Raw genomic sequence first — 26,203 nt, 5'->3', positions numbered from 1 at the left:
CCGCGAGGACTTTCTCACCATTAATGATTAAATTAATTTAATGTAATTAGTGCTTGATTTAATTTATTTACTACTTAATTATTTAGTTAACGACAAGTAGAGAGGAGGGGCGTGACCACCCCGGACTACACCTCCCATCACACCCCTCGCGCACGCAGAGCTGCCGTTCTCCGCGGACTACAACTCCCATCACACCCCGCGCGGCCCCACGGAACGCACTGCGGCTGGGCGGCAGCGCGGACTACACCTCCCGGCGCGCCCCGCGCGGGCGCGGCGCAGGCGCGGTGCGCGCGGCGGGCAGCGGCGCTGGCCGGGCTCTTTTGTTCAGGGCGGCGGACGGAGCGCGGCCAGGCCCGGGCCCCCCCGACCCCCGAGCGCGCCCCCGCGGCCCTTCCCTCGGACACCGGCGGCGGGGCTGTGCACGGTCAGCGGCGAGCGCGCCCCGGCCGCCGCGGCGGCGAGGGGGGCGCGGGGGGGGTCGAGGCCGAGGGGGGTGAAGGGGGGCGGGGCGGGCGTTGGGGGAGGGGAGGTGCTGAGGGGGTGGGGGGGGATTTTGGGGGGTTTGGGGGGGCGAGTGAGGGGAAAGGGGGGGGGACAGGGTGGGGATGGATTTGGGGGTGATGGGGAGGGGTCAGTGCAAAGATTTGGGGTGCAGAGAGGGAATCGGTGAGGGGATTTGGGGATGGGATCAGTGCAGGGGTTTGGGGTTTGGAGCAGTGCAGGGATTTGGGGATGGGGATGGGATCAATGAAGGGGTTTGGGGATGGGATCAGTGCAGGGATTTGGGGTTTGGATCAGTGCAGGGATTTGGGGTTTGAGGATGGGATCAATGAAGGGGTTTGGGGTTTGGATCAGTGCAGGGATTTGGGGTTTGGATCAGTGCAGGGATTTGGGGTTTGGATCAGTGCAGGGATTTGGGATTTGGGGTTTGGATCAGTGCAGGGATTTGGGATTTGGGGATGGGGTCAGTGCAGGGATTTGGGGTTTGGATCAGTGCAGGGATTTGGGGTTTGGATCAGTGCAGGGATTTGGGATTTGGGGATGGGGTCAGTGCAGGGATTTGGGGTTTGGGGTTTGGATCAGTGCAGGGATTTGGGATTTGGATCAATGCAGGGATTTGGGATTTGGATCAGTGCAGGGATTTGGGATTTGGGGATGGGGTCAGTGCAGGGATTTGGGATTTGGGGATGGGGTCAGTGCAGGGATTTGGGGTTTGGGGTTTGGATCAGTGCAGGGATTTGGGGTTTGGATCAGTGCAGGGATTTGGGATTTGGGGTTTGGATCAGTGCAGGGATTTGGGGTTTGGGGTTTGGGGATGGGGGCAGTGCAGGGATGGATTTGGGGTGCTGGGAAAGGGGAATCAGTGGGATGGGATGTCAGGAATATTGGGAAAAAGGTTCTGGGGGTGCCCCCCAAAAAGGAGCTGCACAGGGGGAAAGGCGAGTTTTGGGATCCAGGAATTTTGGGATCCAGGAGTTTTGGGATCCAGGAGTTTTGGGATCCAGAAATTTTGGGGATCCAGGAGTTTTGGGATCCAGGAGTTTTGGGATCCAGGAATTTTGGGATCCAGGAGTTTTAGGATCCAGGAATTTTGGGATCCAGGAGTTTTGGGATCCAGGAATTTTTGGGATCCAGGAGTTTTGGGATCCAGGAGTTTTGGGGTTGGGGAGATCCCATGCAGAGAGAAGCGTTGGGAAGCTGGAAAAGGGGAAACTGCAGGGTGGAAATGTGTTTGGGGGGGAAAAAAATGTGGAATTTGTGAGGGAGAAAAGGTGATTTTGGGGGCAAGAAGAAGGGATCTTGTCAGGGGAAAAGTGGGATTTGGGAGGAGAAAGAAATCGGGGTTTTAGAGGGAGGAAAAAAGGGGGATTTGTGAGGGGAGAATGTGATTTTGGGGGAAGAAAAAGCGTGATTTGTGAGGGGAAAAATTGGATTTTTGAGGGGGAAAATGTTGGATTTGTGAGGGGAAAAAGGGATTTGTCAGGGGGGGAAATGTTGGATTTGTCCGGGGGAAAATGTTGGATTTTTGAGGGGGGAAATGGGATTTGTGAGGGGGGAAAATGTTGGATTTGTGATGGGAAAAATGAGATTTTTGGGGTGACTTTGGAGGAAGAAAAAGTGAGATTTTTGAGAAGGAAAAGGGATTTTTGTGATGGGAAAAGTGGAATTTCGGGGGATTCCAAAAGGGGAAGGGGATGTCCCTGGAAAAACGGGAACCCGGGAAAAGGATCGGGGAGGGACAAGCGACAACTTTTGGCGGGAAACGGGAAAAAAATCCCGGGAATCCGAATTTGGGAGAGGAATTGGGGAATTTGGGGCGGAGCTGGGAGCGGGAATGTGCCGGGAAGGGAAAAGCAGCTGCAGCAGGAGCCGTTCTGCGGGAAATTCCCTGGAATTTCGGGAGCCAAAACTCTGGGAAATGGGGGCTGGGAAAAGTTTTGGGAATCCCAGCGGGGATTTGTGTGATTGGAGAAAGATCTGGGAAAGGTTTTCCCAGGAAAAAGTGGATTTGGAGCTGGGAATGAGAATTTTTCTCTTGGCTGGGAAATGTCTGGATGGGGTTTGGAAGCAGCTCTTTGTGTTCCTATAAAAATGAGGAATATCCCGGGATAAAAAATTGGGGATTTGGCGGGATAATTGCAGGATTTGCTGTGAAAAAGGCTGGAAATGTGGAAAAAGAAAATTAGGGATAAATCCTAAAATTCCTCCCGAAATTGAGAGGGGAGGGTCAGGCTCCAGATCTTGGAATTTGGGGCTGCTCCAGCTCTGGGAAATGCAAAAAAAAAAAAAAAAAGAAAAAAAAGGGAATGGGCTTGGAATGCTCATTTATCCTTCAGGAATTCCTTCTGGGAATGTGGGAAAAATGGATCCCAAAAATGAACCCAAAAAGGGGTTTTCCCCTCTCTAGATGCAGAGTTTTTCCACTTGGAATCCAGGGATTTCCAGAATATTCCCACCTTGAAATCCAAGACTTTTCCTGGCTCTGAATCCAGGGTTTTGAATGGGAATGAGCATGGATTTAACTGGGAATAACAGCTGATAGAATTTGAGTTCATACAAACCCCTGGAATTTGTAAAAATCCCAGTTTTCCCAAGGATTTCCCATCCCAGGCAAGGCAAGGAGAGAAAATCCTGGAAAAATGGGAAAATCCCAGTGTTCCTGAGGATCTCCTATCCCAATAAGGACAGGCAGAGAAAATCCTGCAAAAATGGGAAAGGCAGCTCTGGGAGAGCCCAGGAATAAACTGGAAAAATAAAAAAAAAAAAATTCCTGAAATTGCTGAAATCAAAGAGTAAAAATCCAAATCTTTGGCGTAAATCCAACGGGATTTCTCTGGGATTTCCCAGGATGTTCCCACCTGATCCCAGATTTTTTTTTCCCCTCTGCAGCAGCCCGGGAAAGCCTTGAAGCTGGCCAGCACAATGGGAAAAAAGCAGAACAAGAAAAAGGTGGAAGAGGTGCTGGAGGAGGAGGAGGAGGAGTACGTGGTGGAAAAGGTCCTGGATCGGCGTGTGGTGAAGGGAAAAGTGGAATATCTGCTCAAGTGGAAGGGATTCTCTGAGTGAGTCATCCCTGGGCTTTTCCAGCAGGGGGTTCCCAAAAAAATTCCTGGGTTTTTGAGGGGTTCTGGTCCCAAAGGAGGGAGGGGAAAATGGGAAAAACCTCATTGGGCCAAGGTGGGAAAATCCCGGTGGTGCCAAGGATTTGATATCCCAGGGAAGGAGGGAAAATCTTGGGGAGTTCCAGTGTTCCCAAGGAAAATCATGTTGTTCCTAAAGAATTCCAGTGGGGTGGGGAGGGAGAGAAAAGCCTGGAAAATGCCAGTGTTCCTAAGGAAAGTCCCAGTGTTTTCCTAAGGAAAATCCCAGTGTTCCTAAGGAAAATCCCAGTATTCCCAAAGAACTCCAGCAGGGTAGGGAGAGAAAATCCTGGATGGGGAAAATCTCACTTTTCACTAAGAAAATTCCACTGTTCCTAAAGAACTCCAGCAGGGCAGGGAGAGAGAAAATCCCACTACTCCCAAGGAAAATCCCAGTGTTGCCAAGGCAAGGAGGGAGAAAAAATCCTGGAAAACCCTGGTGTTCCTAAAGAAAATCTCAGTTTTCCCAAGGAGCTGGAGGAAAATCCTGGAAAATCCCAGAGTTCCAGGGTAGGAAATCCCATTCCAACCTGGAAACAGATCCTGGAGGGATTTCCCCCATCCTACCCAGTGTGGGATCCAAGAAATTCTCTCCTGAGAAGAGAATTTCCTCCAAGGTTCTCCCAGCTCTGAATCCAGAGTTTTCCCAGCCAGCACTGGATGGATTTTCAGGAATTTTTAATTCCCTAAACAACCCTGGAAGCTGAGAAAAAACTCTGGGATGAGGAGCTGGATCAACACCCCATGATCCAACAAGGGAACTGGGAACGGGACCCAGCTCAAATTCTGCATCCCCAACATCCTGCTGATGGTTTTTTATTTTGGGAGGGGAAAAAACCTTTGGGAAAAATGATGGATTTGTGTTTGGTGGCAGCGAGGACAACACGTGGGAGCCCGAGGAGAACCTGGATTGTCCCGACCTGATCGCGGAATTCCTGCAGTCGCAGAAAACCGCGCACGAGAGCGAGAAATGCGAGGGCAGCAAACGCAAGGCTGAGTCTGACAGCGAGGACAAGGGCGAGGAGAGCAAGCCAAAGAAAAAGAAGGAGGAGGTCAGCCTGGAATGGGGTCCCTGGCCCTGGAAAAGCCCTTTTCAGGGGGTTTTTCCAGGGGTTTTTCTGAGGGATGGGGAGAGGGAGGGTCCGGGAGGAGGATGAGGCGTTGGCTGAGCTGGAGCTGGCAGGGAGGGAGAGAAAAGAGGGAGAATGCTGGTGTTCCCAAGGAATTGCAGCTGGGAAGGGAGAGAAAATCCTGGAAAATCCTGAAAATTCCTGAAAACCCAGTGTTCCCAAGGAATTGCAACTGGGAAGGGAGAGAAAATCCTGGAAAATCCTGAAAATTCCTGAAATCCCAGTGTTCCCAAGGAATTGCAGCTGGGAAGGGAGAGAAAATCCTGGAAAATCCTGAAAATCCTGGAAAATCCTGAAATCCCAGTGTTCCCAAGGAATTGCAGCTGGGAAGGGAGAGAAAATCCTGGAAAATCCTGGAAAATCCTGAAATCCCAGTGTTCCCAAGGAATTGCAGCTGGGAAGGGAGAGAAAATCCTGGAAAATCCTGAAATCCCAGTGTTCCCAAGGAATTGCAGCAGGGCAGGGAGAGAAAATCCTGAAATCCCAGTGTTCCCAAGGAATTGCAGCTGGGAAGGGAGAGAAAATCCTGGAAAATCCTGAAAATCCTGGAAAATCCTGAAATCCCAGTGTTCCCAAGGAATTGCAGCTGGGAAGGGAGAGAAATTCCTGAAATCCCAGTGTTCCCAAGGAATTGCAGCTGGGAAGGGAGAGAAAATCCTGGAAAATCCTGAAAATTCCTGAAATCCCAGTGTTCCCAAGGAATTGCAGCAGGGCAGGGAGAGAAAATCCTGGAAAATCCTGAAAATCCTGGAAAATCCTGAAATCCCAGTGTTCCCAAGGAATTGCAGCAGGGCAGGGAGAGAAAATCCTGGAAAATCCTGGAAAATCCTGAAATCCCAGTGTTCCCAAGGAATTGCAGCTGGGAAGGGAGAGAAAATCCTGGAAAATCCTGAAATCCCAGTGTTCCCAAGGAATTGCAGCTGGGAAGGGAGAGAAAATCCTGGAAAATCCTGAAAATTCCTGAAATCCCAGTGTTCCCAAGGAATTGCAGCTGGGAAGGGAGAGAAAATTCCTGAAATCCCAGTGTTCCCAAGGAATTGCAGCTGGGAAGGGAGAGAAAATTCCTGAAATCCCAGTGTTCCCAAGGAATTGCAGCAGGGCAGGGAGAGAAAATCCTGGAAAATCCTGAAATCCCAGTGTTCCCAAGGATTTCCCATCCCAGGTTGGGCAATGGGAGAGAATATCTTGGGTGGGAAAAATCCCAGTGTTCCCAGTTTGATTGCCAGTCTGGTTTCCTAGTCCAGTTCCCAGTTTGGTTCCCAGTTTGGGTCCTGGTCTGGTTCCAGTCTGTTTTCCATTTCCCAGTCCATTTGTTAGTCTGTTCCCAGTTTGATCCCAGCCTGGTTTCCCACTCTGTTTCCAGTTTGGGTTCCCAGACTGTTCCCAGTCCATTCCCAGTTTGGGATCCCAGTTTATGTTCCCAGTCCTTTCCCGGTTTGTGTTCCCAGTCCATTCCCAGTTTGATCCCAGTCTGTTCCCAGTCTGGCTCCTGGTCTGGTTCCAGTTTGTTTTCCTTTCCCAGTCCATTCCCAGTTCGATCCCAGTTTGGGTTCCCAGTCCATTCCCACTTTGATCCCAGTCTGTTCCCAGTTTGGGTTCCCAGTCCATTCCCAGTTTGGGTTCCCAGTCCATTCCCAGTTTGATCCCAGTCTTTTCCCAGTTTGGGTTCCCAGTCCATTCCCAGTTTGTTCCCAGCCCATTCCCAGTTTGTTCCCAGTCTGGGTTCCCAGTTTGTGTTCCCAGCCCATTCCCAGTTTGATCCCAGTCTGTTCCCAGTTTGTGTTCCCAGCCCATTCCCAGTTTGATCCCAGTCTGTTCCCAGTTTGTGTTCCCAGCCCATTCCCAGTTTGATCCCAGTCTGTTCCCAGTTTGGGTTCCCAGTCTGTTCCCAGTCTGTTCCCAGTCTGGTTTCCCAGCCCATTCCCAGTTTGTTCCAGTCCATTCCCAGTTTGTGTTCCCAGCCCATTCCCAGTTCAATCCCAGTCTTTTCCCACTTTGTGTTCCCAGCCCATTCCCAGTTTGTTCCCAGTCTGTTCCCAGTTTGTGTTCCCAGCCCATTCCCAGTTCAATCCCAGTCTGTTCCCTGCCCTCTCCCAGTTTAACCAATCCCAGTCCCTCTCTCACAGCAGCCCCACATGCTGCAGTTCCAGCTGTTCCTCCCTGCCCCTCCCAGAGCTGCCAGTGTCACTCTGGCAATTCCCAGCTGGAATTTTCTCCTGTTTCCCTCCCCAGTCGGAGAAGCCGCGAGGTTTCGCCCGAGGCTTCGAGCCGGAGCGAATCATCGGGGCCACGGACTCCAGCGGGGAGCTGATGTTCCTGATGAAGTGGTGAGGCTGCAGGGGCATTGCCAGGGCCATCCCAGCACATCCCTGGGAGCAGGAATGGTGGGGGGACAGGGATTGTCCTGTGGCCACCTCTGGGACACTGCAAGGAGCGGCTGGAGGTGGCCAGGGAAGGGTTTGGAGCTCCAGGAGTGGGAATGTTGGTCCTGGAGAAAAGGGGGATCAGGAGGGACCTTCTGGGTCTGCACAAGGGGCAGGGAAGGGTTTGGAGCTCCAGGAATGGGAATGTTGGTCCTGGAGAAAAGGGGGATCTGGAGGGACCTTCTGGGTCTGCACAAGGGGCAGGGAAGGGTTTGGAGCTCCAGGAATGGGAATGTTGGTCCTGGAGAAAAGGGGGATCAGGAGGGACCTTCTGGGTCTGCACAAGGGGCAGGGAAGGGTTTGGAGCTCCAGGACAGGGAATGTTGGTCCTGGAGAAAAGGGGGATCAGGAGGGACCTTCTGGGTCTGCACAAGGGGCAGGGAAGGGTTTGGAGCTCCAGGAGTGGGAATGTTGGTCCTGAGAAAAGGAGGATCAGGAAGTCCTTGACAAAAAGGGACAGCAAGGAGGGGAGGGGGTCAGGCTCTGCTCCCAGGGAATGGTCAGGGGTTTGGGATCAGGGTTAGGGTCAGGTTTAGGATTAGGGGTTGGGATTAAGAGTTATGGTCAGGGTTCTCTGGCACACCCAGATCCTCTCAGAAATTCCATTTTCCTGTTCCCCCATTCCTCCTTCCCCCTCCCTGACCCCTCTGCTGTTCCTGCAGGAAGAACTCTGACGAGGCTGACCTGGTGCCTGCCAAGGAAGCCAACATCAAGTGCCCACAGGTGGTGATCTCCTTCTACGAGGAGAGGTTGACATGGCACTCCTACCCCTCAGAGGATGATGACAAGAAAGAGGACAAGAACTAAACCCTGCTGGCCCCTGCTCCGGGCAGCCTTTGGGGGTTTTGCTTTTGGGAAAACGATTGGAACTTTTGTGGGGTGTGAGCAAAGGAGGGGTGTGGAGGTGCCCTTGGAGCAGCCCCTGGTGCAGGCTGGTGTCTGTGCCCTGCAGCCACTCCTCTGCTCCCTGCCGTGCCCAGAGCCCCCTGGAATTCCAGATTCCACGGGACAGGGGGGAGGGAGAACCAGGGGGGTGTGGAAAGCTTGGGGTGGGGGTGGGGATTTGGGCTGGGGAGGGGTCTCAGAGCAATGGGAGTGGAAGCAAAGCCCCTTCCATGAAGGACTGGCCGGGCTGGGGATGGGATTGGGGTGGGATTGGGGTGGGAATGGGGTGGGAGTGCAGATGGATCCTGCTCCCCCCAGAGCCCAGCCCTGAGCCCCCAGCCCTGCTCCCAATAGTGTTAACTCTGCATTTTTAAGGCGTAGCATGTGTGTAGGTCTTTGATTTTTCTTTTTTTATTATTTTTTGTTTGTTTCCTTTTTTTTTTTCTTTTTTTCTTTTGCTATTTCCTGGTGTTATCCTTTGGGAAGGGAGGGAGGGATTTTAGGGGGAATGTGATCTCTTTTAATCAAGGAGGAAAGTGAGGTCTGGTGGTGACATTCCCAGACCATTTCCAAATTTTTATTTCTTTTTTTTCTTTTCTTTAAAGATCCTGAATTCATTTTTATTTTTTTTTTAACTGAATTCAGAAAAGAAATTTCAATTGATTAAAAAAAAAATTAAGGGTAAAAGGGAGAAGATCCCAGAACTGAGGACAGAGACACTGAAAACTGTGAATGTCCAAAATCTCCAGAACTGATCCTCGAGTGATTTTTAGGGGAATTTTTGGGGGAAAGGGGAGGGAAATTTTGGGGTGGGAGGGGCCAAAGGGGAAACTTTGTGAAAATGCAACTTTGTGATTCTGTATCGTCCTGCAGCAGAACTGCCACTCCTGACACGTGCATTGTATGGGGGGGGTTGGATTTTAACCCTTTTATTGCCTTTTTAACCCATTTTTGTTTTCTGTTCTAAGGTGCTATTTCTCCAAATCATGGGGGGGGGAATCAAAAAAAGAAAAAAAAAAAAAAAAAAAAGAAGATTTCCTGAATTTGTGACCATTTGTTCCTTTTCTCACCCTGGATTTTCCTGCCCAGCAGGGAGGGAATGTGGCAGGGAGAGGAACCAGCACAAGGAAAAATCCACAATCAGTCTGAATTCCTCCCCAGAGCCAGGCTGGGAGCTGCTCTCCCAGAACCTGGGGAGGATTGTTTGGATTTTTGAAATCAGATTTATTTCCCAAATCCTGAACTATTTAAGTGACTCCAGGGGTGGGATCTTGACGTGCATTGTACAAACCTTTTTTATGAGCATGTGTTTGGGTTCCTGTGCAAACATCTGTGTGCAAATGTAAAAGTTCGTGTTTGGATTTTAACTTCATACCGAGCTCTGTCCAGTTTTTATTTTGGGGTTTTTTTTTGTTGTTGTTTTGTTTCATTTTGATTTTTTTTTTTTTTTTGTCTCAATAAAATTTTAGATTTTATAATCCTGATTTTTAAATTTTTTAAAAATTATCATTATTTTTATAACCTTTTCTTTACCTTGCTCCCTTTCCTCCAGCGATGAGTGACCAGGTAGAGCAGGACACAGAGGAAGGATGAGCACTGAGCCAGGTTAGAGCTTTGCAGGAGGAGGCAGCAGCAGGTTCTGCAGCAGGTTCTGGGTTTATTTTGGCCTCCAGCTGCAGAAGAGAGGCTGAGCCAGAGCCCTGGGCCTGGCCTGGAGCCTGCAGGGAGGTGCCAGCAGCTCAGGTGGGTAAGTGACCTTCAGTTCCCTTTGGGCACAGCCTGGGGGGCTGGGAGAGCTTTGGGGATGGAGGATGATGATGGATGGATGGATGATGGATGGATGGATGGATGATGGATGGATGGATGGATGATGGATGGATGATGGATGGATGATGGATGGATGGATGGATGGATGGATGGATGGATGGATGGATGGATGGATGGATGGATGGATGGATGATGGATGATGGATGGATGGATGGATGGATGGATGATGGATGGATGATGGATGGATGGATGATGGATGGATGGATGGATGATGGATGGATGGATGGATGATGGATGGATGATGGATGGATGGATGATGGATGGATGATGGATGGATGGATGGATGATGGATGATGGATGGATGATGGATGGATGGATGATGGATGGATGATGGATGGATGGATGGATGATGGATGATGGATGGATGATGGATGGATGATGGATGGTGGATGATGGATGGTGGATGATGGATGGATGATGGATGGATGATGGATGGATGATGGATGGATGGATGGATGATGGATGGATGATGGATGGATGGATGGATGGATGATGGATGGATGGATGATGGATGGATGATGGATGGATGATGGATGGATGGATGGATGGATGATGGATGGATGATGGATGGATGGATGATGGATGATGGATGGATGATGGATGGATGGATAAGTTCCTGGAGGAGGAGGATTCCAGGAGGATGAGGATGGTGGGTCCTTGGGAAGGAAGAGGAGGAGGAGGAGAGTTCCTGGAGGAAGATGAGGGTTCCTGGAGGAGGAAGAGGATGGTGGTTCTTGGAGGAAGATGATTCCTGGAAAAGGATGGTGGCTCCTGGAGGAGGAAGATGATGGCTCCTGGAGGAAGATGATGATTCCTGAGGGTACTTGGAGGAGAATGGTGGCTCCAGGAGGAAATGGTGGCTCTTGGAGGAAGATGATGGAAGCTGGAACTTCCTCAGGCTCCAAAAGCTCAGGGTTCACCTGGAGCTTCCTGATGGATTTGAGCACAGGGAAGGAGCTGAGAGCACAGGAGGGAGAGAGATCCTGGGAAGATCAGAAATCCCAGGAAAAGCAGAGGGTCCCCAGAAGAGCAGTGGATCCCTTCCCTGTGAGCAGAGATCCCAGGAGGAGCAGAAATCCCAGGAGGAGCAGTGGATCCCTTCCCTGTGAAAGATCAGTGGATCCAACCCCGGGAGCAGCAGTGGATCCAATCACAGGAGGAGCAGTGGATCCAGTCCCAGGAGCAGCAGTGGATCCAATCCCAGGAGAAGCAGTGGATCCAGTCCCAGGAGGAGCAGTGGATCCCTTCCCTGTGAAAGATCAGTGGATCCAGTCCCAGGAGCAGCAGTGGATCCAATCCCAGGAGGAGCAGTGGATCCAATCCCAGGAGCAGCAGTGGATCCAATCCCAGGAGCAGCAGTGGATCCAGTCCCAGGAGGGGCAGTGGATCCAATCCCAGGAGGGGCAGTGGATCCAATCCCAGGAGGAGCAGTGGATCCAGTCCCAGGAGGAGCAGTGGATCCAATCATAGGAGGGGCAGTGGATCCAGTCCCAGGAGGGGCAGTGGATCCAGTCCCAGGAGCAGCAGTGGATCCAATCCCAGGAGGAGCAGTGGATCCAGTCCCAGGAGGAGCAGTGGATCCAGTCCCAGGAGGGGCAGTGGATCCAATCCCAGGAGCAGCAGTGGATCCAGTCCCAGGAGGAGCAGTGGATCCAGTCCCAGGAGGGGCAGTGGATCCAGTCCCAGGAGCAGCAGTGGATCCAATCCCAGGAGCAGCAGTGGATCCCTTCCCTGTGGAAGATCAGTGGATCCAATCCCAGGAGCAGCACTTGAACCAGTCCCAGGAGGAGCAGTGGATCAATCCCAGGAGGAGCAGTGGATCCAATCCCAGGAGGAGCAGTGGATCCAGTCCCAGGAGGAGCAGTGGATCCCTTCCCTGTGGAAGATCAGTGGATCCCTTCCCCCGTGAGCTCCCTGCACCATCCCAAGGAATCCTTGTGGGATTTTCTGCCAGCTGGGATCCCACCCTAACCCAGGCCCTGAGGAATGTCTGCAATGATCACCCAGGAGGAGTGGGAAGCACCTGGGATCCAGTGGGGATCCAATGTGGATTGACTCTGGATCTTGCTTATCCTTCTCCATTTCCTTCTCCTTTCTCTTCAATTTCCTTTTCCTTCTTTATCTCCTCCTTCTGCATTTCCATCCCCTGCAGGGTTGGAACTCCCTCCCATCCAATCTGGATCTGGAGCAGTGATGGCAGAAAATCCCCAAATTCCCACAATTTCATCCCCCATACCCCCTCAAATCCCAAATAAAACCCCCTGGAGACGAGGCTGGTACAGTGAATAAGCCGTTTTTATTTTTTGTCCTGTGCTCACAACAATCTCTCTTCTCTCCCTGACAGGTCACAGATCATTCAAATCAAAAAAAGTTTCTAAGAGGAAAAAAAAAAATAATAATTTAAAACACACGCACAGGGCTCTCTCTCCATTCCAACCTCCCCACATCCCAACTTGTGCTTCATTCCCGGGAAGCTGGAGGGGGCTCGGGGCTCCCATCCAGCCAATCCCAGCTCCAAACATTCCCAAAAAAACCTGGTAAAACATTCCCACAAACCCACACACATCTTGCCAGCGGGCCTTCCCTGCTGCTTTCCCAGGTGGAACAACCACCCTGGAATCCTCCTCGGATCCCGTGCACAGGACTGGCTCGGAAAAGCCGTTATTTTATTTTTTATTTTATTTATTTTTTTTAAGCTTTTTTTTTTTTATTTATTTCTATTTTTTTTTTCGTTTCTATTTTTTTTTTCTGGTTGCTGGTAAAGTCAGAACACTCCCAGCTGTGCTATATGGAAATACAGCTCTAGGATGGTCTCCCAGGTGTGGAGACCTGACAGTGATCAAGGCACTACCCCCACCCCCCTCCTGAAAAACAAAGGAAGTCAGACCAACACCTCTAGGGACAGAAGAGAATCCTATAATGTGATCACACGGTTACACGGAATCTTTATGGCAAAGAGAACATTGAGCAGCTTTGAACGTTTGGGCTTCTCCCTTTTTTTTGTTTGTTTTTTTTTTTTTAAGGTTTTTTTTTTTGTAGAGTTTTTTTTTTTTACTCAACACAAGCACTTCTAGACCCTAACAGGGGGGAAAAAAAAAATAAAATCAAGGCTGGAACCCCCCAAAAACCCCAAGCGCGGTTACGGGACGGGGACCTGCAGGTGTTGGATGCTCGAGGGGACACCCCAAGGTGACACCCCAAGGTTGGGATCGGGGTCCCAGCGCTCCCCTTGTGCTGTTCCTGACTCAAAAATTCCTCCCCAGGAGAAGCAGGCGGGTGCTGAGTGCTCAGGCTCCTCTCTTCCTCATCCCCCCTGGCCCTTCTTCCTCCCAGGGTGGTTTTCCTGCCCTTTCCCCTGGCTCTGTGCATCCTCAGGCAGGAAAGGGTTAATGGGAGTCACTCCCTGGCTCTGAGGCTCCTCGGGCAGGGAAGGGTTAATGGAAGTCACGCCACTTTTGTGTCTCTGCACGTGTGCCCTGGTCTGATCTCTGATCATCGAGGAAGGAGAAATCTGGAATATCTCACACACACCGATGGCAAAAAACGGGGTTGGGATGAAAGGAAAAAACTGGAGAAAAAAAAAAAACCAAAAACGAACCAAAAAAATAAAATAAGGAAAGGGGGAAAAAAAAAGAAAAACAACCAGCTACCTGAAATCACAGAACTTTGGAAGTTCAGAAAAACGTCTCTCCTATAACTTGGTTTGAAGTCCGTTCGCTTAAATCTCTTTTTTTTTTTTTTCTTGTTTTTTGTGGGTTTTTTCTCTTATTTAAAGCCAGTTCCTAACAGTAGTTTGTTTTTTTTTTTTTTCTTTTTTTTTTTTTGTTTTATCCACCTCGTGCCAACCTCCCCCAGCAGCGATGCCAGCTCGTCCCTGCTCTCCCCAGCATTTTTTGGTGGGGCCAGGCGGTGGCAGCTGGGCTTTGTGTGTGTGTGTGGGGCTGAGCAGCTCCGTGCCCCATTTCTGCTCCCGCAGCAGAGTCCCCGGCGCGCGCCGCGTGCGGTTCCAGAAGACAGAATTCGGATAAGAAGGCATCACAAAGTTCCCCTCCGCAAGCAACTCTTCCAGGCTCGGCCCTCGTCCCCAGCTTCTCCCTTCTTCACTTCCTGCGCTCCTTCTGCTTGCGCTCCTGGCGCCGCGGCTGCGGCGGGGCGGGCGCGCGCGGGATCAGCAGCACGCTGCCGTCGCTGCCGTACTGCAGCGCGTACCGGCTGGGCGAGTAGGGCCGGCCCTGCTCGTCCCGCAGCCGCCCAAACACCTCTTGGTACAAGCTCTGCACTTTCTGCTTCATCTGCCGGATGGATTTGAGGAATTCCACCTTCTCCCTGAGCAGTTTGGACTTGTCGCGCTGCAGCTCCTCCACGTCGCGCTCCAGGTTGAGGATGGTGTCCAGCTTTCTCTTGCGGCAGTTCTGGGCGGCCATCTTGTTCTTGCCGCGCCGGCGGATGTCGCGGATGAGGCTGAGCTGCGCCTCGCTCAGCTGGTACTTGGACAGCAGCTCGTTGAACTCCTCCACGGGCAGGTTGATGATCTTGTCGTTGGTGAAGGGGATCTTCATGGCCCGGGCGCGGTGCTCGTCGCGGCTCAGCTGCTTGTCCAGCAGCTCCGACGGTTTCTCCTTGCCGCTCTTCTTGCCGGCGCCGGGCGCTTTGGGCTCCTCGGGGTCCAGGGCGCCCGGGGCCATGTTGTAGGTGTGGTTGTGGCCAACGTGCTCCAGGTAAGGCAGGTAATGGAGCTGCGCCGGGTCCTGGTAGCTCATGCGGCAGAACTTGCTGTACTCTGGCTGGTAGCCAACCGCCCCTTCCGCTTCCTCAAAGTCCACGTTCTCCGAGTCCGAGCTGTAGCCCACGGCGCCTTCCTCGGAAAACGAGGAGGAGGAGGAGGATGAAGAGGAAGAGGACGACGAGGACGAGGCTTCGGAGCTGCTCAGGGACGCGGGGCTGTGGCCGGAATCCAGGGAAAGACCTGAGTCGGAATCGAACTCCTCTTCCAGCTGCGAGGCCTGCACGGGGTTGAAGCCCTCCTCGATGGCCAAGTCCATCAGGCTGATCTCATCCAGCATGGCCTCGTCCAGGAGCCCCCCCAGGGGGTCGGGCAGCTCGGGCCCGGCCGTCTCGTTGCCCGTGCTGTTCATCTGGGGCGGGAAGAAGATCCCGCTCAGGTTGGTGGAGCCGAAGGTGCTGTTGAGGCCGGTGGAGTTGTCGGGCGCCAGCTGCAGCAGGGCCGAGCCGCCCGCCATGGACGAGGGGCTCTCGATGTCCGAGCTGAAGAGGGAGAAGTCCTGGGAGCAGCTGCCCAGCGAGGCCTGATGCAGGCTGACGTTCTGGTTGATGGGCGTGCCGGGGGCCAGGCTGTAGTTGGACGCCAGCAGGTCCCCGCCGGTGCCGCCGTACAGGCTCTCGGCGCTCGTGCCGTTCACCTCCATGGCCTGCAAGAGACGTGGCACAGCTCGCTGGGGGAGCCCCGCCGCCAAGGACCATTCCAGATGGCGGGAGGGAGCTCCAGCGCCGCGGGCACGGCCCGGTGCCACCGCAGCGTCACCGCGCCGGCCGCCACCCCGAGTCACGGAGGGACAAAGCCCCTCCCGGAGCCCACCTGCATCTCCATGATGGACATCAGGTCCTGCCACTGCTGCTCCAGGTCGAAGGGGGACTCGTTCTCGGCCAGCAGAGGGGACAGCAGGCTGGGGGGGCCGCCCGGGGCCCGGCTCTGCCCGGGCACGGCTTCGCTCAGGGCGGAGACATCCGCAGCTGGGAACTGAGCACGCCAGGGAATCAGGGCTGGGAGCTCGGGGAGCATCAGGGCGTTCAAGGATGCTCAAGGGTGGAAACTCGGGGAGATTTGGAGATGCTCAGGGATATTCAGGGATGAACACTCAGGGGTGCTGAGGGTTGCATAGGGATGCTCAGGATTGCACAGGGATATTCAGGGATGGACACTCAGGGATGGATGTTCAGGGATGCTCAGGGATGCAGCCACCCCCCGGCCCAGCGCCCTTCCCGCCCACGAACTAGCGCGGAGCAGAGCCAGGAGGCTTTAATTCATCACAGCCCCCCCTCCCCGGGTGGCTTCACAGGATGCCTGGAGCCTCCTGGAGCTGCCAAACCCAATCTGCTGCTGCAGGAGAAGCACGGGAGGCACCAAAATCCCAGCGAGCGAGGCAGGGAGAGGCTCAGGACGGACCCTGTGGGCTCACCTCGGAATTGTCCCCGAAAGGGAAGGTGGCCTCCAGCAGCCTAAGGCACTCCTCCAGGGACAGGGCTGTCTGATCCTCCGCACCGGGCACCTGCGGGGAGAGCAGACACACGGAATGGGAGCCGCGGGCTCGGGGAGGTGCTGCTGAGGAATCAGCTCCCTTCCAGCAGGGCTCCATCACAGCACATCCAAAAAAGAGCCAGAGCCCCACCCAGTGCTCCTTGCTGGCTCCATCCTCCCGCTCCAGGCTACGGGAAAGCGCCAGCGCTGCCGCTCCCGGCCAGCCTGCTGTCCCCTGCTGTCCCCTGCCGTCCCCTCCGGCCACGCAGGCCAGGGGGACTCTGCGGCTGCCCAGGGGGACACGGGTGGCCCTGCCCAAACGCTGCTGCCCACCTGGGCAAACCCTGCTGCTGCTGCTGCTGCTGCTGCTGCTGGAACAGCCCCCGCACAGGCACCGGCACCGGCACAGCCCCAGGAGCGCCCCGGGGTGTTACCTGCGCAGGGAAACTCTCCCCGGTCTCTCCATCAACTAGCGGGATTCTATCCAAGACCTCATTCCCTGCACTCCTCCAGCTGTCCCCGCGCTCCCTCCCATCGCTCAGCTCTTTGTCCACTTCGCTCTCTTTCTGACGGTGGCTGTAGTCAAAAATCTCTCGCCCAGCGCCGAGATCAATATCCTGTCTCCACAGGATGTCAATCAAATCGATGTCCTGCAAGACAGACCACATTTCCTTCAGCCCCCCGGCCTAAGGAGGAGAAGGGGGGGATCCCCACCCAGCGGCCCCTCCCCAGGGACCCCCCGCCCGGCCCGCAGCCCACCCGCCGGGCCCCCCTCCTCCTGCGCCGCCGCCGGGGCTCCGGAGCCCCGCGGGCCGGCCGGGAGCGGCTCTGCGGGCTCGGCATGGCCGGTGCTGCCCTGCCCGCCGCCCATGGCCGCCCGCCCGCCGCCGGGGGAGGCGGCGGGGGCCGCCCGGGCCCGCGTCGCGGCGGTGGCTGCGCCGTGCCCGCCTTGCATCAGCCCGTGGTGCCATCCCGGCCATTTGCATAAGGGGTGGGGTGGCAGGAAAATCCCCGCATTCCCACCCACCTGATGCAACTTGAGCCGCCGCCGCCGCTGCTCCGCCGGGCCCCTGCCCGCTCCCCGCCGGTAGCGGGCTGCCCGCAGCGCCCCGGGCACCCTCCCGCAGCCCCCCGCTCCTCGGGGCGGCCCCGGTACCTTTCTCATGTCCCCAGCTGCCGCCCGGGCCGCGGCGCACGCCGATCATGGTCCCCGGGGGAGGAAGAGGAGGAGGAGGAGGCGGCGGCGGGGCGGGCTGGCCGGGGCGCGGCGCCGCGCACGCATCGCCGGCCGGGGCGGCGGCGGCGGCGGCAGCGGCGGCGGGGCGAGCCGCGCTCCGCTCCGCCCCACCGGCCACAGGTGCCCGCGCGGCCCCGCTGCGGCGGCAGCAGCCGCCCCCGCCCCCGGTGCGGCGGATGCTGCTGTGGCTGCGGCGGCGGCCCCCGGGGCCGGGAGGGGCTCGGGAGGGACCGGGAGGGGCTCGGCGGGGCCGCCCCCCCCTCCCCAACCCTCCCCCCGCCGTTCCCGGCTGCGGCGGCCGCCAAGCCCCGCCCCCTCCGCCAGACCACGCCCCCTCCCTGCCGGGATGCGGCGCGCCCGGGCCGCGCCCCCTCCGCCGATGGCCCCGCCCCGCCCCGGGCGGTGGCCGCGGCCAATCAGCGCCAACGGGGGCCGCCGCCCTGACCAATCAGCGCCGGCGGGGGCCGCCCGCTCAGCCAATCAGCGCCCGCCGGGCCGCGCCCCCGCCCTGGTGCAGCGGGGCCGCCCCCCCCACCCCCCCCGGCCCCGCCCGCACAGCACCGGGAATGGGGAGCGGGGGGGGGCGGGGAACACCGGGACCCCCGGCCCGGGCACGGACACGGCCCGGGGTCACCTTGGCCACGTCCCCCGGGACACCCCGGCCCGGGGCGCGCGACCCCCGGGAGCCCCCTCCCCTCCTCCCCCGCGGTGCTCCGGGCACGCCCCGGGCCCGGTAACCGCGGCCAAGTGTAAGGAGATCCCCCCGCCGGGGGGGCTGACGGCGCTGAGCCCCCGCAGCTCATCACATGCCCCACGTATTTTTATCCTCGTGTTGTGGAAACGGCCCCGGGCACGGAGCCTCCGCCGCCCTCCCCACCCCCAATGCTGCAGAGGGAAGCGCTGGGATTTAATCCCAGCTTTGTCTTTAACCCCGGCTCAAAATGGGCATTTTTTTATCCGTGGGATAAAAAATCAAGTGGGTTTCATAATTGCCCTGAACCCCCCCACCCCGCCCCGCCCCGCTCTCCGGCTGCTGCAACGCCCAAAGAAAGGAAAAAAAAAAAAAAGATAAAAATCCCCGCACAGCATTCCCGGAGCGAGTTCCAGCTTCCCAAAATTATTTATATCGCCCGTATTCCCCCGGCAAGGTCGCGCCTGGGCCGCGCACAACCCACCGGGAGTCGCAATGTGCCAGGAAAAGTCATGGAAAAATTTCCAGCCCGGCCCCTGGAGCCATCTGCAGCTCCATCCCCGCCCGGCCCGCCGGGCACAGCCTGCCGAGCCCGGGATATTCCCGCCGGGCAGAGCTGCGCCTCGCTCCGCGCTTTCCAGGGAGTCAGGGTGAAAAAAAATCCCACCCTAAAAAGAATAAAAAAACCCCAAATTGAAAATGTGGGAGTTGGGGGGAGGGAGTGACGTGGGAAGCAGACGGGATTTCCTGGAGCGGCAGCGGCCTCTGCTCCTGTCCGGCTTTGGGGGGAAAACCGGGAACAGAGCCCTGAGGGGGAGCGGGATGGAGGAGTGGGAATTGGGGGGAAATCGGGGAAAACAGAGCCCTGAGGGGGAGCGGGATGGAGGAGTCGGAATTGGGGGGAAATCGGGAACAGAGCCCTGAGGGGGAGCGGGATGGAGGAGTCGGAATTGGGGAGAAATCGGGAACAGAGCCCTGAGGGGGAGCGGGATGGAGGAGTCGGAATTGGGGAGAAATCGGGAACAGAGCCCTGAGGGGGAGCGGGATGGAGGAGTCGGAATTGGGGGGAAATCGGGGAAAACAGAGCCCTGAGGGGGAGCGGGATGGAGGAGTCGGAATTGGGGGAAATCGGGAACAGAGCCCTGAGGGGGAGCGGGATGGAGGAGTCGGAATTGGGGAGAAATCGGGAACAGAGCCCTGAGGGGGAGCGGGATGGAGGAGTCGGAATTGGGGGGAAATGTGGGAAACAGCTCTGAGAGTAAGGAGGGATGCAGGGAATACCATGATGGGGGTAAATCATGGAAAACAGCCCTGAGAGGGAGCAGGGATGCAGGCAGAACCAGGACTGGGGAGAAATGTGGAATACAGAGCCCTGAGAGCAAGGAGGGATGCGGGGAGAACCGGGATCAGGGGGAAATGTGGAATACAGAGCCCTGAGAGCAAGGAGGGATGCGGGGAGAACCGGGATCAGGGGGAAATGTGGAATACAGAGCCCTGAGAGGGAGCGGGGATGCGGGAAGAGCCGGGACCGGGGAAGGTGCGGCCGCAGATCCCCCGCACCCACCGATCCCCACCCTTCCCGATCCCCTGCCCGGGTTCCATCCCAGCACAGCCAGGCCCGCTGGAAAACGGCAGCTCCGGCTCCTCTGCTCCTGCATTCCCCCAAAACCCGATCCCCGACTGCAGGAAGCTCCTCAGAGCCAGGAATCCCAAATTCAGGAAGGGCGGCGAGCCTCCCCGGAGTGACCTTGCACGGGGCGAGGATCCGGCCGGTCCCTCGCCATTCCCGGGCCGGGAATCGCCTCCCGGGAATCCCCCGGGATCAGCACGGGGTGGGGACGCTCCCGAGTCCCGTCACCCTCCGGCACCTCCAAGGTCGCCAGCCCAGAGCGGGATTTTCCCCCTGGAAATCCCCGGAGAGCCGCAGGGAAAAGCGGGCTGACATTGCCAGCGCCTCCGGAAGCACCTGCAGCCCCGGAAGCATCTCCAGCGCTGCCACTGCGGCGCTCCCCGCACCCACTGCCGGCGCCGCTCCTCATCCCCCCCCGAACCCATCCCAAATCCTGATCCTCATCCCAAACCCCGATCCCAAACCCCGATCCCAAACCCCGATCCCAAACCCCGATCCTCATCCCAAACCCCGATCCCAAATCCTGATCCTCATCCCAAACCCCGATCCCAAATCCTGATCCTCATCCCAAACCCCGATCCCAAACCCCGATCCCAAATCCTGATCCTCATCCCAAACCCCGATCCCAAACCCCGATCCCAAATCCTGATCCTCATCTCAAACCCCGATCCAAATCCTGATCCCAAACCCTGATCCTGATCCCAAACCCCGATCCCAAATCCTGATCCCAAATCCTGATCCTCATCCCCCCCCGATCCCCATCCCGATCCCAAATCCTGATCCCGAACCCCGATCCCCATCCTGATCCCAAATCCCGATCCCAAATCCTGATCCTGATCCCAAACCCCGATCCCAAACCCTGATCCTGATCCCAAACCCCGATCCCAAATCCTGATCCCAATCCCGATCCCGATGGCTGCTGCTGCACCACACGGCAGCGGCTCCCCGGGCACTCCCGGCAGGGCTGGGCATGGCAGAGCCGTGCTGCAAGGACCTGAGGGTGTGCATCAGCACTGACACCCCCATTCCACAGCCCTGCAAGGACCTGAGGGTGTGCATCAGCACTGACACCCCCATTCCACAGCCCTGCAAGGACCTGAGGGTGTGCATCAGCACTGACACCCCCATTCCACAGCCCTGCAAGGACCTGAGGGTGTGCATCAGCACTGACACCCCCATTCCACAGCCCTGCAAGGACCTGAGGGTGTGCATCAGCACTGACACCCCCATTCCACAGCCCTGCAAGGACCTGGGGGTGTGCATCAGCACTGACACCCCCATTCCATAGCCCTGCAAGGACCTGAGGGTGTGCATCAGCACTGACACCCCCATTCCACAGCCCTGCAAGGACCTGAGGGTGTGCATCAGCACTGACACCCCCATTCCACAGCCCTGCAAGGACCTGAGGGTGTGCATCAGCACTGACACCCCCATTCCACAGCCCTGCAAGGACCTGAGGGTGTGCATCAGCACTGACACCCCCATTCCACAGCCCTGCAAGGACCTGAGGGTGTGCATCAGCACTGACACCCCCATTCCACAGCCCTGCAAGGACCTGAGGGTGTGCATCAGCACTGACACCCCCATTCCACAGCCCTGCAAGGACCTGAGGGTGTGCATCAGCACTGACACCCCCATTCCACAGCCCTGCAAGGACCTGAGGCCATGGATCAGCACTGACACCCCCATTCCACAGCCCTGCAAGGACCTGAGGGTGTGCATCAGCACTGACACCCCCATTCCACAGCCCTGCAAGGACCTGAGGGTGTGCATCAGCACTGACACCCCCATTCCACAGCCCTGCAAGGACCTGAGGGTGTGCATCAGCACTGACACCCCCATTCCACAGCCCTGCAAGGACCTGAGGCCATGGATCACCCTCTCTCCATGACCCTGAAAGAACCCAAGGCCATGGAACCACCACTGACACCCACGTTCCTTGACCCTGAAAGGACCCAAGGTTGGGAATCAGCACTGATGCCCCCTCTACAACCCTGTAAGGACCTGAGGACACGGATCACCACTGAAACCCTCTCTCTGTGGCCCTGGAAGGATCCAAGGCTTGAAATCACCACTGACAGCACCATTCAATGACCCTGCAAGGACCCCAGGCCATGGATCAGCACTAACACCCCCATTCAATGACCCTGCAAGGACCCCAGGCCATGGATCAGCACTGACACCCCCATTCAATGACCCTGCAAGGACCCCAGACCATGGATCAGCCCCCCCAGGCCCTGCCAGAACCACAGCAGAGCTCCCAGGGCCTGGAATTGCATCCCAGCCCTTCCCAAAGGTCCTGGCTGAAGCAGAAAACCCAAAACCCCCTCCCAGTCCAGCTCTGCCCAACCAGCTGAGGAGGAAAAGAGAGAGGAGCAGGATGAGGGGAGGAAAACTGAGCAGGAACTGACTCCAGGGAAGGAAAACTGAGAGAGGAGCAGGATGTGGGGAGGAAAACTGAGAGAGGAGCAGGATGTGGGGAGGAAAACTGAGAGAGGAGCAGGATGTGGGGAGGAAAACTGAGAGAGGAGCAGGATGTGGGGAGGAAAACTGAGAGAGGAGCAGGATGTGGGGAGGAAAACTGAGAGAGGAGCAGGATGTGGGGAGGAAAACTGAGAGAGGAGCAGGATGTGGGGAGGAAAACTGAGAGGAGCCACATCTGGGGAGGAAACCTGATTGAGGAACCAGCTCCTGGGGAGGAAAACTGAGCAAGAACTGGATCATGGGGAGGAAAACTGAGTGAGGAACCAGCTCTTGGGAAGGAAAACTGAGAGGAGCCGGCTCCTGGGGAGGAAAACTGAGAGAGGAGCTGGTTCCTGGCCAGGCTCCAGCCCAGCAACCCAACCACCTGCTCCACACCTGGGCCAAGGCTCTTTCCCAACACTCCTGTTTATTTCCCAGCTGGATTGATCTCTTTCCCAATCCTGAGAGTCACATGGGGCCCCGCAGCTCCTTCCCCCTCCTTTCACTGCTCCTCTGGAGCAGACAAAAAGGGAAAATCGCCCTGGAATTACCCCCGGAGCACTGAAACCCAGCCGTGATTCAGGATTGCGCCATCCCCCAGCGCCAAACACGGCAACATCCACAGCTCTGCTCATCGGGAGGCCAAAACCCTCCCTTAAAACAACAACAAAACAAACCAAAAAAAAACCCCAAATAACAACAAACCAAACCACTCTGTTTCCTACCTCCTTGGTGAGATCTCCAGTGCCAGGCGCTGCCACGGCCCCCAGATCCTCCAGCTCCTCGCCGAAGGGCGGCTCAGCCCCGCTGTCCCGCACGGCGCCGTCCCCCGCGCTGCCGTCCTGCACGGCGCCGGGCGGGCCCCCGGACACCGAGCCCTCGGGGTCCCGGTGCACCAGCCAGGCACTGAGCTCGGTGCTGGGCACCTGGAGCCTGTCCAGAGCCCTCACCTGGCTGAGCAGGCGGCGGGCGGTGAAGTAATAGTCCAGCTCGACGCTCTTTGGGTGGATGCCATAGCCGTCCAAGGTGTTGCGCAGGTTGTGGAACTGGGTCTGGGTGTAGGCAGAGCTCTGGCCCAGGATGATCTCCCGCAGCGGGGGCAGCTGAGAGCTCAGGTAGGTGTCCACGTCCACACGAACGCCAATGAGGCTCAGCAGGATGGTGAACTGGATCAGGCCCTCGGTGAAGTATTTCTTCAGAGAGAGCATTTCTGGTAGCGGGAAACAAAAAAAAAAAAAAAAAACGAGCAAAACAAAGAGAGGGAAAACAAAGAGTGAGGTTGGGAATATCAAAGAGGTGGTGGCAGAGGAGGGTGAAGCCTCCACATAACAGGTTGGGTGGGTTTGGCTTTGCTCTGCCCCACTTTCAAATAGAATCGTCTGTGCCTGCTAAAAACCAGGAGAACCTGAGGCTGGTCAGGTTTTCCCAGGCTGTTTGTGTCCCCCAAAAGCTGGAGAGATCCAGGGGGGCGGGGATGAGTCCAGAAGAAAAGTTTAAAGAAAAAAGATTTTTTAGTTCAACAAGGCTTGGTTTTCCTCTGAAAAGTCAGGAAATTGTTGCGTGGAAAACTGGAGAAAATCAAAGTTCAAACATGGGAACTCTCCCCAGCAGCTCCACCCTCGCCTTTCCCTTTTGTTTTTATCACGCGGAGACGCGGAATTCCATGTTCCATGTGACTTACTGTCCAAAAACTCCACATGCAGCGACCTCCTCTGTCCCCCCGCGGCTCCCCACGCTCCGGGACGGGCTCTGCTCCTTCCAGCAGCTCCTCCTTCCCTTCTCCGGCTCCTTTTCCTTTCCCTCTTCTGCTCCCGACGCTTTTTGAAGGAGCCTTTTATGAGTCAAAGGTCCCGAGCATGGGAAGGTCCAAAGACTCCAACGCTCCTGGCTGCGATTTCATCAGCAGCTGAAATGTAACCAGAGAGCAAACACGGTAACACCGAGCCACCACCCTGCTCGCACGGCGCCTGCCCCCCAAAAATCCCTGAGAATTTCGCTGGAATTCCCGATTTTCCCCGGCCTGGCCGAGTTACCTTCGGGGACAGCGCTGTCCACGCTTCCCCTGCCCGCGCTATTCTTAGGCTGGTGCGTCAATTTCCCGCTGGCTGAAGGAATCCGCCTCCCTTTGCTTTGCTTTGCTTTGCTTTGCTCAGCCCGGTGTCCAGCCGGGCCGGGGCTTTTCCATAAAACACCGGCACCGCTCCCGGGCCCGCCCCGCTCCCACCTCCCGCAGCGTCGGGGCGGCTCCCGCGGCGCGGGGAGAAGCGCCCGGGCCCTGAGCTTGCGGCTCCACGATTTTGGGGGAGTCCCCGGTTTTGGGGGGTCCCAGATTTTGGGGGGTTTTTCCCCAATGGGGGCCACGTGCGCTCCCCGTTCCCCTTTTCCCGGGGCCCTTTAAGACCCCACGTGACCTCAACCCCCCCCCCCCCTTCCCCACCCGCGCGCGCGCGCGGCGCCACGTGACCCCGCCCCACCCGCGCGCGCGCTCCCGCGGGCCTCGCCGTCCCCCCTCAGCGCCGCCCGCCCCGCCCCGCCCCCCGCGCACGCCGCCGCCGCCGCCACCCCCGTGCCCTCCGCACGCCTCCCCCGCACTCTCCAGCACGGATCCGCCCCCGCCGGTACCCGCCGGGCTCCGCCGCCGCTCCGGCCCCGCCGCCGCCGCTCCCGCTCCCCGCCCCGGCCCAACCGCCCCCCCCCCGCCCGCCTCGCGCGGCGCCGCCGCCAATCACCGCCCGCCGAGGGGAGGAGGGAGCGCGGCCCGGGCCAATGGGGAGAGAGCGGCGGAGAGTTGTTCCCGCCTCCCCGGCCCCGCTTTGATTGGCAGGAAAACTGACAAGTGGGCGTGCGAGGAGTCACGGGGGGCCCTCCCGCTCGGCGCGGCTGAGCCAATGGGAATGAGAAGCAGGGTAGCGCGGCTCGTCCTCTTTGCAGTTGATTGACAGCGCATTCAGCCAATAGCATGTAAAGCCTTCACTGAGTGACAGCGGCATTAACCAATGAAACGACGAGCGGGGACCGCGCGCTTGAGTGACAGCAGCGCGCACCAATCACAGCAGGGCAGCGGCACCGCCCCTTCGCTCTGCAGCCGTTGCCACGGCAACGGGCGCCCCGGGCCCTCAGCGGGGTGAGGCCGCCATGGCGGGGCCGCCACCGCCCCGCGCGTCCCCGCCGGGCCGCAGGAGGCTCTTCCGAGGCGGCTCCTGAGCCTTATTTCCCTCTGGAGCACCCGGGGCCCACCCAGAGCCGCCACAGGCCTTGGGGTGGTGCTGCTGCTGAACGTCCCGTCCCCGCGGGGCCCCTGAACCACCTGGGGACCGCCGGGAGGGAGATGTGGGGGTGCTGGCCCTCAGAAGGAAGATGTGGGGGTGCTGGCCCTCAGGAGGGAGATGTGGGGGTGCTGCCCACGCTGTGGGGAGGATTTGGGGTGCTGGCACCGCAATGGCCCCAGGGACAGCCCCAGCCTCAGCCGGGATCGATGTTCGGTGAATTTTGGGGTGTCAAAAAGTGAGGGACAGGCTGTGGCTCTTGCCAGGCAGCTCAGCTGGCCCCGGATCTCCCGCTGGATCTGCAGGAGCAGAGGTGGGAAAGCGCTGCTGGCACCAGGCCCTGAGCGGGGCCATCGACCCCTGATCCACCCCAAAACCCCGTGACCTGATTCAGCAGCGGGGCAGGGGTCAAACCCGGCACAGGCCGTTCACCCTTCCCACACGGATCCCTGAGGGATTCCTGCCCCTTCCCACACGGATCCGTGAGGGATTCCTGCCCCTTCCCACACGGATCCCTGAGGGATTCCTGCCCCTTCCCACACGGATCCCTGAGGGATTCCTGCCCCTTCCCACACGGATCCGTGAGGGATTCCTGCCCATCCCTGCTCCCTGAGGGATTCCTGCCCCTTCCCAAATTGATCCATGAGGGATTCCTGCCCCTTCCCACACGGATCCCTGAGGGATTCCTGCCCCTTCCCACACGGATCCGTGAGGGATTCCTGCCCATCCCTGCTCCCTGAGGGATTCCTGCCCC

General features: G+C 57.3%; 3 protein-coding genes across 7 annotated transcripts; 1 reads left to right on the top strand and 2 right to left on the bottom strand.

The window, feature by feature from the left end:
- The first annotated feature begins 265 nt into the window (after nt 1-265).
- Nucleotides 266-9,552, top strand: CBX1 (chromobox 1). Of its 2 annotated transcripts, none has more exons than XM_079327733.1 (5): nt 266-424; nt 3,391-3,563; nt 4,516-4,693; nt 7,004-7,098; nt 7,857-9,552. In XM_079327733.1, the coding sequence occupies exons 2-5, from the start codon at nt 3,424-3,426 to the stop codon at nt 7,999-8,001; spliced, it is 558 nt and encodes a 185-aa protein (XP_079183859.1). In that variant the 5' UTR covers nt 266-424; nt 3,391-3,423; the 3' UTR covers nt 8,002-9,552. The 2 variants fall into 2 exon arrangements, with proteins under 2 accessions (XP_079183859.1, XP_079183860.1); XM_079327734.1 differs by having other exon boundaries at nt 276-424; nt 3,394-3,563; nt 7,857-8,167.
- Nucleotides 9,553-12,183: 2,631 nt separating this feature from the next.
- On the bottom strand, nt 12,184-24,905 carry NFE2L1 (NFE2 like bZIP transcription factor 1). 4 transcript variants are annotated; one of them, XM_079327574.1, is made up of 7 exons: nt 24,806-24,904; nt 23,865-24,089; nt 22,909-23,393; nt 16,597-16,812; nt 16,104-16,193; nt 15,503-15,664; nt 12,184-15,335 (listed from the first exon to the last, which is right to left on the bottom strand). In XM_079327574.1, the coding sequence occupies exons 3-7, from the start codon at nt 23,389-23,391 to the stop codon at nt 14,007-14,009; spliced, it is 2,280 nt and encodes a 759-aa protein (XP_079183700.1). In that variant the 5' UTR covers nt 23,392-23,393; nt 23,865-24,089; nt 24,806-24,904; the 3' UTR covers nt 12,184-14,006. The 4 variants fall into 4 exon arrangements, with proteins under 4 accessions (XP_079183700.1, XP_079183701.1, XP_079183702.1 ...); XM_079327575.1 differs by lacking the exon at nt 24,806-24,904 and adding an exon at nt 24,217-24,576; XM_079327576.1 differs by lacking the exon at nt 16,597-16,812 and having other exon boundaries at nt 24,806-24,905.
- On the bottom strand, nt 19,806-22,863 carry LOC306812714 (uncharacterized protein; the record flags this gene model as incomplete). Its single annotated transcript, XM_079327532.1, has 3 exons — nt 21,725-22,863; nt 21,149-21,428; nt 19,806-19,993 (listed from the first exon to the last, which is right to left on the bottom strand). The coding sequence occupies exons 1-3, from the start codon at nt 22,442-22,444 to the stop codon at nt 19,806-19,808; spliced, it is 1,188 nt and encodes a 395-aa protein (XP_079183658.1). The 5' UTR covers nt 22,445-22,863.
- Nucleotides 24,906-26,203: the final 1,298 nt, after the last annotated feature.

The sequence above is a fragment of the Erithacus rubecula genome, assembly GCF_903797595.1.
Source record: "Erithacus rubecula genome assembly, chromosome: 27".
Lineage (NCBI taxonomy): Eukaryota > Metazoa > Chordata > Aves > Passeriformes > Muscicapidae > Erithacus > Erithacus rubecula.
This window is presented reverse-complemented; position numbering and strand designations above follow the sequence as displayed.

Coding starts and splice junctions, on each gene's coding strand:
- CBX1 (XM_079327733.1), top strand. CDS start 3,424: ATGGGAAAAAAGCAGAACAAGAAAAAGGTGGAAGAGGTGCTGGAGGAG. Junction 3,564..4,515: donor AAGTGGAAGGGATTCTCTGA/GTGAGTCATCCC, acceptor GTTTGGTGGCAG/CGAGGACAACACGTGGGAGC. Junction 7,099..7,856: donor CTGATGTTCCTGATGAAGTG/GTGAGGCTGCAG, acceptor CTGTTCCTGCAG/GAAGAACTCTGACGAGGCTG.
- NFE2L1 (XM_079327574.1), bottom strand. CDS start 23,391: ATGCTCTCTCTGAAGAAATACTTCACCGAGGGCCTGATCCAGTTCACC. Junction 16,813..22,908: donor CTGGAGATCTCACCAAGGAG/GTAGGAAACAGA, acceptor TCTGTCTTGCAG/GACATCGATTTGATTGACAT. Junction 15,665..16,103: donor CTTTCGGGGACAATTCCGAG/GTGAGCCCACAG, acceptor TGGCGTGCTCAG/TTCCCAGCTGCGGATGTCTC.